The 10,084-nt window shown below is 38.1% G+C and overlaps 1 protein-coding gene across 3 annotated transcripts in view; it reads left to right on the top strand.

The window, feature by feature from the left end:
• Nucleotides 1–854: 854 nt before the first annotated feature.
• Nucleotides 855–10,084, top strand: part of FAT1 (FAT atypical cadherin 1) — a 101,999-nt gene continuing 92,769 nt past the window's right edge. For all 3 annotated transcript variants that reach the window (XM_009706878.1, XM_009706877.1, XM_009706876.1), the window contains exon 1: nt 855–4,122. In XM_009706878.1, the coding sequence (XP_009705180.1) occupies nt 855–4,122 (3,268 nt within the window). The remainder of the gene's footprint in view (nt 4,123–10,084) is intronic.

Raw genomic sequence — 10,084 nt, 5'->3', positions numbered from 1 at the left:
GTTTGTCTTGCTGTTCCGGCCTCTTCCCCTGCCACTTCTGGAGAGTGTTTGAGAAACATGTCTTAATAGTTCTGCCAGTTATTTTGATAGATTCCAGTTCTCATAGCTCATGATCCTAACTTGTTTCAGTTCTGCTCTGAGAGGGGAATAAGGTAATATGTCTCATTCTTTATTGGTTTTACAACTTAGTGATGTTTGATAAAAATGTTTTTTTTTATGATATGCATTACTCTTATGAGCTGGGGAGAATACAATGCATACAGAATTATTCTCTGTTTATACTTTTTATAATTCTTGGAACAGGTGCTTATAGATATTTTGAAGAATTCATGGTAATTTGAAGTCAGCTCTTGCAGTTTACTTCCACATCATTGGGTATCGGCCATTTTACAATCTAAGTGAAATGAGGGAGAAGAATTTTCTATCAGAAGACAACGTCACATATGAAGTAGAGGACTGGAGTGAATGTTCAGCATTCCAGATTAGTTCAGATCTAGTTTGCTGCCTTATAGCAGACAGCACTGGCATATTTCCTCTAATATGTTGCTTCATGGAGTTGTTCATTTGAAGTTATTAACTCTGTGTGTTCCCCTTGTGTCATGGTAGTAATTTCTAGACTTTTGGTCTTGTGGATTCTTGGCATTTTTAGGGAGTTTTAATTTATCTACTTTTCTATTACTGTAAATTATGTTGAAACTTTCTATGAAAAAGGATATAACCTAGATGTGTAACTTCTAGCTTTCTTTCAAGTGTGAATTCTAAACTTAACATCAAGGTTATTTGAATAATTTTGGAACAGTCATAAGTCTTAACACATCTCTCTTTTGTTTCAGGATTTCTTTATAATTGCTGCCATGGGAAGATACTTGACTATGCTGTTGCTGCTGATGCTGCTGGTGCAGCATTTTGGAAACTGTGAAGGAAATCAAAGGCCACATCATGCTCCACCAATGCAATTCACACAAGTACAGTATAATGCCACTGTGTATGAGAATTCTGCAGCCAAGACATATGTTGGGCATCCAGTAAAAATGGGCATTTACATTACAAATCCGTTATGGGACCTAAGATACAGAATTATTTCTGGTGACAATGAGAACTTGTTCAAAGCTGAAGAATATATTCTTGGAAACTTTTGCTTTTTGAGAATACGGACCAAAGGAGGAAACACTGCTATCCTTAACAGAGAGGTAAAAGACCATTATATGCTGACTGTTAAAGCAGTTGAAAAAAATACAAATGCTGAAACACGCACGAAGGTCAGGATACAGGTACTGGATACAAATGACTTGCGGCCTTTGTTTTCTCCAACATCTTACAGCGTTTCTTTGCCTGAAAACACAGCAATAAGAACCAGCATCGCAAGAGTCAGTGCAACAGATGCAGATATAGGAACAAATGGAGAGTTTTACTATAGCTTTAAAGAAAGAACAGATGTGTTTGCTATACATCCAACTAGTGGAGTAGTAGTTCTAACTGGTAGACTTGACTACTCGGACACTAAGCGTTACGAGATGGAAATTCTTGCAGTGGACCGTGGACTGAAGCTGTATGGTAGCAGTGGCATAAGCAGTATGGCAAAACTAACTGTTCACGTAGAGCAAGCAAACGAATACGCCCCCGTTATTACAGCTGTTACACTGACTCCATCAGAATCGGACAAAGATCCAACTTATGCAGTTGTAACTGTGGAGGACAATGATCAGGGTTCAAATGGGGAAATAGCATCATTAAATATTGTTGCAGGTGATCCACTTCAACAGTTCAAAACAGTGAGGTCTGTTCCGGGAGGTAAAGAATACAGAATAAAAGCCATTGGTCACATCGACTGGGAGAGCCACCCTTTTGGATACAACCTTACCCTTCAAGCTAAAGATAAAGGAAATCCTCCACAATTTTCTTCTGTAAAAGTTGTTCGTGTGACCTCACCACAATTTAAGTCTGGTCCTGTCAGATTTGAAAAAGAGATATATAGAGCTGAAATAAGTGAATTTGCTCCTCCAAACACACCTGTGATAATGGTGAAAGCTCTGCCTAGTTACCCACATTTAAAATATGTATTTAAAAATACACTGGGCAAAGTAAAATTCAATTTAAACACTCACACTGGTCTTATTACCACTTTAGAACCCATAAAAGCACAATATGCTTCCCATTTTGAACTTGAAGTTGTGACAAGTGACAGAAGAGCTTCTGCAAAAGTGTTAATTAAGGTACTAGGCATGAACAGCAATCCTCCTGAATTTACTCAGACATCCTATAAAGCCTCCTTCGATGAGAATGTGCCAATAGGTACGAGTGTCATGAGAGTAAGTGCAAAAGACCCTGATGAAGGCGAGAATGGTTATGTGACCTACAGCATTGCAAACCTAAATCCTTTGCCATTTGTGATTAACCATTTCAGTGGGATTATTAGTACCTCAGAAGACTTGGATTATGAATTGATGCCAAGGCTCTACAATTTAAGGGTTCGAGCTTCTGATTGGGGTATACCATATCGTCGAGAAGTTGAAGTCCCTGTTACTATTATTTTAAATAACTTGAATGACAATATACCTCTGTTTGAGAAAATAAATTGTGAGGGAACAATCCCCAGGGATCTTGGTGTTGGAGAGCAAATAACAACTGTATCGGCGATTGATGCTGATGAGCTCCAGTTGGTGAGATACCAGATTGAATCTGGAAATGAACTGGATTTATTTAGCCTAAATCCAAATTCTGGAGTGCTTTCACTCAAACAGTCACTAATAGATGGCCTAGGTGCTAAAATGTCTTTTCACAGTTTGAAAATTACAGCTACAGATGGAGAAAACTTTGCAAAACCATTGTATATCAACATAACTGTAGCATCTAGTCGCAAACCAGTCAACTTGCAGTGTGAAGAAACTGGTGTTGCCAAAATGCTTGCAGAGAAACTCTTACAAGCAAATAAATTGCACAATCGTGGAGAAGTTGAGGATGTTTTCTTTGACACTCACTCTGTGAATCTACATGCACCTCAATTTAGAAGTTCTCTCCCCAGTGACATTGAGATAAGAGAAGACCAACCTGTGGGCTCCAGCATAATAGTTATGAATGCTACTGATCTTGATACTGGCTTCAATGGAAAGCTAGTGTATGTTATTTCTGGAGGTAATGAAGATAGTAGTTTCATTGTTGATATGGAAAGAGGAGTGCTGAAAATTTTATCTCCCCTTGACCGAGAAGTAAAAGATAAATATACTCTAAATATTACTGTCTATGATCTTGGAATACCACAGAAGTCTGCCTGGCACCTTTTAGATGTAAAAATTCTGGATGCTAATGACAACCCACCAGAGTTCCTGCAAGACAGCTATTTTGTTGAAGTGAGTGAAAACAAAGAGCCAAACAGTGAAATAATTCAAATTGAGGCTACTGATCAAGATTTGGGGGCTAATGGAGAAGTGAAGTACTCTCTTCTTACAGATACAGACAAGTTTACTATTAACGATGTGACAGGAGTTGTGAAAGTTGTAGGGGTTCTGGATCGTGAAGAACAGCATGTTTATTTCTTGAAAATAGAGGCTAGGGACCAACCTACTGAAGAACCTCAATTATTTTCGACAGTTATTTTGAAAGTGTCTGTAGAAGATGTTAATGACAATCCTCCTAAGTTTATTCCTTCAAATTATCATGTGAAAATTCGAGAAGATCTTCCTGAGGGAACTATTATTATGTGGCTAGAAGCCTATGATCCTGATTTAGGCCAGTCAAGTCAAGTACGATACAGTCTTTTGGACAGTGGAGATGGCACCTTTGATGTCGACAAACTAAGTGGAGCAATACGTATTGTACAGAGACTGGATTATGAAAAGAAACAACTTTATAACTTGACTGTGCGGGCCAAGGACAAAGGAAAACCCATTTCATTGTCCTCTACGTGTTACGTTGAGGTTGAGGTAGTTGATGTGAATGAAAACTTGCACCCTCCACGGTTCTCTGTGTTTGCAGATAAAGGCTTTATAAAAGAAGATGCCCCTGTTGGCTCTTCAGTAATGACAGTATCTGCTTATGATGAAGACGCGGGACGAGATGGGGAGATTAGATACTCTATCAGAGATGGATCTGGTATAGGAGTTTTTCGAATAGATGAAGAAAAAGGTAAGGTGGCTTTCTGTTATTTTTATATTCTAAATAAAACCATATGCCAGCAAAGAGATAAGAGAGGCAGCATTGTCACAGTTGACATAGATGTTCTTGTTAGGACAAAAACGTGTCACCAGTAACGTGTGTGGTTCTGTCTACCACTTTAGTGAAGCCATATGTATACATTTCATAAGTGATTTTCCTCTGTTGTCCTCATTTCTATCCAGCCTACCTAAAGCCATTCTTGGATCTTAAGATCTATGCCACCTGGCAAAAACAAGAATACCATTGATATAAAATGAAGGTCTGCCTCCTGTGAACACACTTGTGTTGTGGACAATGGGACTGTGAAGCTAAGGTAGCATACTGCTTTCTGCAGGGATTTTCATGCTTTTTAGTCTTAAGTAACATCTCTTGTTTCATTTACTGGAGGTATGCATGGGTGTGATGTTGCCATACATGCTGGTTTTGGTAGTTATCTTTCAGAGTTGTTATAGGTGCCCATCTGTAAGTTAGTAAGTGGTGCCTTCTTCATGGAAAGGCTTCTGTCAAAGAAAGCATAGATGCAGCCTTTAAAAAAACTTGTGTAAATGAAGCAGAGTGAACTGTTGACTTATTTCATTAATACTGCATAAATCGATGAGCAACCGTGAGAATTTTTCTGGTGTCATGTATTCAGAGGAAACATAATTATGGTTTCAATAAAATTCTAGTGCTGACTTCTGACACTTTTGATTGGCCATCTGTGTAGCTACCCATTCATTTATGTCTCCGATAAAGATAGAGCATTGATACTGTGCGACTATCTAAGTGCCTTAAAATAAATTGAGGAGGAATCTTGTGCAAAATTCCGTTGCGGGTTACATGTAGGTAAATCATGACAATGTGATTGATGTCTTACAGGAAAATAAACTTACAACTGGGATTAAAAAACAGCAATCATATCTGATTCATTCAGTAGCCATGCTGTGTGTTCTGTGTGCTTCTCACAATTGTGAATGTGGGTAATACAGACTGACAAAGTCACTTTACTCTTCAAGGTTTAGGTGAACAAACTGTTACTGGCAATATTTTTTTCTTCTACAGAAAATCAGTTATTAAATTATGTAGTTTGTGGCTAAAGAACCAGCTCTAGAGATTGAAATGTAGCACTGCTTCTCTCAGCTTTGCTTTTAACAAAGCATGTAGTTAAGATTGTGGAACAGATTTTTCTAAAAGAGGAGAACTGTGTACTTTCCAAGACTTACTAGTTTCACTTTTAGGTTTTTGGTATGTGTGCAGACTATTCATTTGTGTATCATTGTGCCTTTCTTTTGACATAAGTACAATTTACTGTGCATAATAGAATGTTAGAAAAGTGTCTAGTTGCCCTACATAAGTCTGAGTTTGCCAATTTATTGTCCAAGATAACAGTAATGAGAATGAAAGAGTGAAGAAATATTTTTATTTTGACACCAATATGTACATATGTACCTATTTATGTGTATATGGCCAGGTACATGCATTTTTGTGATGCTACTACTGTGGCAGAAGTAGTTGTCTGCAAGTGTTGCCTCTTTACTTTTTTGGCACAAGGGTAACTTTCTTTATTGAAGAATTGGTGTGAGTTTAAGTTCCTTTTTATCTGCCAGATTTATGAAGTTGACAGAACTTGGGGCAAAACCAGCTTCTACTTAATAATCTTGTCCAGGACATATCTGGTATCTAGTGTTTGCAGTTCTTCAGGGATGAAAGTGTAGGGATTTGGTGGGGAGGGGATGGTGGTGAAGATGAGTTGCTAGTTTTTGATCTTAGTGAACAAATTCCACTTAAACCACTGGTGTGAGGAAGAATGTGTATATTTGGTCATGGTTTGGTTTTTTTTCCTGTCAAAAATTGACCTAAAGGAACCGAGGAAAGAACATGAAGTATCTACAAGATTGGCGACATAGTTTAAATTTTGTCTTGACGCTTTTTTTTTTGCTAAGACGCCATCGGAATTGTACAGAAGGCACTCTTTGTACTGCAGTGTCTGAATATTTGTCATGTTTTTCAAAATGGACTGGCCTTGATACAGGGAGCAGACTGATAATTAGCCAAGAAAGCACATTAAAGAGTTTATGAAAGAGGAGATCTGGCAAGCAACTGAGTTAGCTTTTTCAGCTTGCTAAAGGGCTTTTCGGACTTCACCCTTGAGCTACATGTCTCTTCCTGGTGTCTTTGAAAGCATTTGCTACACTTTCAGTTCAAAGATGGATAAACTGGATTTAGGAAGTAATTTGGAGTCAACATTTAACTATTTGATGGCTAAGAGGAATCCTTTTGTGCCTTGCTTATAAGGAATCAAGGACAACAATCACATTTGCAGAAAGACTAGATGATTGATGACGATAGAAGCATCAGATAGCTAATCCCATGCATGGAGCTTTTGCTGGCTTTCAGATTATCTTTTCCATGTTAATGGGCTTTTTAATTTTACATTTCAAAAGGCAGGAAGTTCTATTACTGTTTGATATTTGTACCTGTAATTCTTGAATTTTTAGAAGAGGATTTAATACATCTTTGCCACTAACTCGAGTACTTTTTTTTCTAAGACTCACCTTTGTTTTAGGTCAGCTGGTTTTCATAGGTTCTGTTTTCTGCAGCCCTGTCCAAACCATTAGAAATAAATCTCTTAACAGGGAGCCCTAATGCACCCATACTCCCAAAGTCAGGAGTTGCTTTGATGACTTTTTTGCCTAATTGCTCTGATACTTTTCAAGAAGACACCGAAAATAGTACATTGGGGTGAATTTGGTAGTCAGTCATATTTTAGCTTTCACATAAGTATTCTTTAGCCTGAAAAGGCAATAACGGTCAGGAAAGGAGGAGAGCAAGATGATAGATGTCTATAAAATTGCGTTAGTTCCTGTACCGCCTTCCTCATATCACTGTCTGGTTTTTGCAATGCAAGAAATAGGGCACACAGAGTTAACAGGTAACCAACCCAAAAGGAAGTATTTTTCACATGAAGGGTAATAAAGTAATGAAACTCATTTCCCCAGGAAGTTACAGAGATTGAAAGTATGACTAAAGAAAATAAATGGTACTAACGAGATTATTTTGAGGTTCGGCCTCATGCTATCTCCAGCTCATAAATTGTCAGCTGGAAGCCAAGTGGGTAAGGGAAGGAGATCAGAGATCATTGCTCAGTATATAATGATTCAGAAGTATAACAGTACATTATGACTGTTATTTTGCAGAGATAAGATTAAAATTACATAATAAATGGAGACTCTGGGTGTATTATAACAGTATGAGGGGAAAAAATGTTAAAACCAGATTTCTGTGCAGTGAATTTATACAACAAAGCAATTTGTTTATTGTTTAGGTATGTGTGTTCAGGAGAACTTGGAATTTAAGATAACTTTTTATGTGTGAGCTAGACTGAAGTCTGCAAATTGAGATGATCAACTGGATATATAAATTGCCTACTGAAGCAGCTGTAAAATATTTTCCCAAAGAATTTGATAAGGAGTTGAGCAGATTGGAATGTATTAATAATAGAATGGATTGTGTTGATACAGATCCCAGTGTGCCACCAAAAAACCCACATGCACCATCTAAATCCCATTAGCACTAAGCAATAAAAGTGAGATAAATCATGTCAATACCATGCTGCTACTGCCATTTAGAAAAGCTCTAAGGAAGGACAGAAGCGATTGCTGGAGGAGAACCTAAAGTAGAGAAGCTATGTGGGACCAAGACAATACCGAAATCTCTTCCTTCCCTGTCCCAGTTCTCACCCCAGCAGGCAAGCATGGAAAAGAAGAATGTCTTGGTGTTTACTTTTTGGTTGTCAGATATAAAGATAGAGCATTTCCATTAAGTTTTTACATTCGTCGAAGGTGAAGTGAAACATGGAAGCTCTAGTATGTAAGAACAGTATTAAAAAGAACTCCCAGTACTTCTTCTGGCTGTATAGGCGAACAGGACCATTCGGTGTCGCCCACTGGGCTGGATGTGACAATGTCAATGGAAGCACCAGCACATGGTGAGCAAGTTTCCACACTGATTTTCAGCTGTAAAAATGAGAAATGTTACTAGTTTGGGCCAGTGTCTGGCCTCCTCCAAGTAATTTTTACCAAGTTGACTGCTCCTTTCCTTGAGATATCAGGGCTTCTAGCTTATTGCTGAGAGCTGTTTTTTTCTCTTGTTTCAAGGTTGTCTTGTTTTGGTTTTCTTTCTAGTGCTCAAAATTTAGATAGCTGAGGGAGCCAGCAGGCTTTGGGAGTGTAGATGCCCTGGGTCATTCAGCCTAAGAAAGGTCTCATTGCAATATTTATAGAAGATGGGAGCCCATTCTGGAAGCTGATGTTCAGAAATGAAGGAAGCTTCAAGAGTCATGAATTCTGTGGCGTCCGGTTGTGTTTAACTAGTTGTGTACTAGAACAGTTGGATTTGCAGCCCTTGTACGCCTAGATACAGGGTTTTATGTGTGCAGGCCCTATGCAGTAAGGTTTCCCCTGCTGACAGTTTGTTTGAACTACTTTAAACCAGAGTGAATTTTACAAACACATTGTTACCAGAAACTTCCCAACTAGTTCAATTTGCAAGGCTACCAGCCCGTGTTTTCTAAACTTCTGCAACTGAGGATTTTTCCCCACACATAACCTACTTCCAGAATGGTGTTACCGGTGATGTGTCAGTTTGAACTTCATGCATGATAACCCTATTACTTGCGTTTAATCCAGTAATATAGTTGTTACCAGGAATCTTACTGTTCTTTCAGTAACCTGAGTTTAAGTTATTAGGCCATGAGTGTTACAGAACAACAGTAATCCTGTTATAACAATAACAACGAAGTTTAAGGTGATTAGTTTACTGACTTAAAAGGACATAAATATGACTGTGCTTTATTAGAACAAAGATCTGTCTGGCCTGATATGCTGGTAGCATAAGGAAGAATAAGAACAGGGCAGGCACGTGATGCTTCCTTCTAATGCTTTCTCAGTCTCTGGTTATTTTCTATTTGGGGAGTTTTTGAGTCAGATGTGGTTGTAACCTGTAGTGGTTTTATCTTTCTCGTGTAGTCTTCCCTTGGAACCATGTAATTTTCAAGTGTAACCTCGCAACCGTGATAAGGAAAGATGATTTGCTTTGGTAAAGAAAGTTAAAGGATCTGGTAAAAAAAAAAAGTGAATGGGGACATGTCGAAGAAAATTAATTTTATTGCACTATCTCTGTGTGCATAAAATACCATCAGTAAAGCTTAATGACTATAAGACACTGTTTTTAGTATTACTAGAACCATTTCCAGCTGAGAAGACAGTAATTCATTAAGGAGAATGAATAGGATTTTAACGACATAAAGCAAAGTACTGAATTATACTTTTAAAAGGTACGGAGCATTGCTAACACATAGTAAGCATGTTAACATTTCTTTGTAATGTTCTCATAATTACTTTAATTAAAATGCAGGATACGATTAACACTTACGTATAAGGGGTAGCTTCAGGTTCTGTTTCCTCAGTGGTCTTTGGCTTTTGAGCTTTTCAAATCATTCTACCTCTCACTGTTTTTGAGTTTTAATATGAAGACAGGCATTAGCAAAGATTAAATACTATGATCATCAATGGGGCAGAACGCGTAAGTACCTATTGGATAGCTATTAAACCAGCAACGTTGTCTGGAACAGAAGCCAACTGGCTGCATCTATCCTAACAACTCTCGTACCTTTAGGCAGGGTGGCTACACCCAGATTGTCTGTTGGGAATGCTGTCTGCTGCATTTTGATTCCTAACTGTACCCTGGTGCTCTTTGGAAGAGTAGTAGCTGGCACAGGCCAAAAGACGTTTAGAGTCAAATTCCAATGCCTGGGAATGTTTTATGTCTGTTTGTTGTACTGATACAGCCATAAACCACTTGAGGGTGGGAAGGCATTTTTAATCAAAACTGAGACTAATATGATTTGGTTTTAAGTTAATTGTAGTTAAGTAGCCTTACAAACATGGGACTT

The sequence above is a fragment of the Cariama cristata genome, unplaced genomic scaffold (genome assembly GCF_000690535.1).
Source record: "Cariama cristata isolate BGI_N322 unplaced genomic scaffold, ASM69053v1 scaffold559, whole genome shotgun sequence".
Taxonomy (NCBI): Eukaryota; Metazoa; Chordata; class Aves; order Cariamiformes; family Cariamidae; genus Cariama; species Cariama cristata.
The sequence above is the reverse complement of the archived record's forward strand: the minus strand, read 5'-3'. Positions and strand labels throughout refer to the sequence as shown.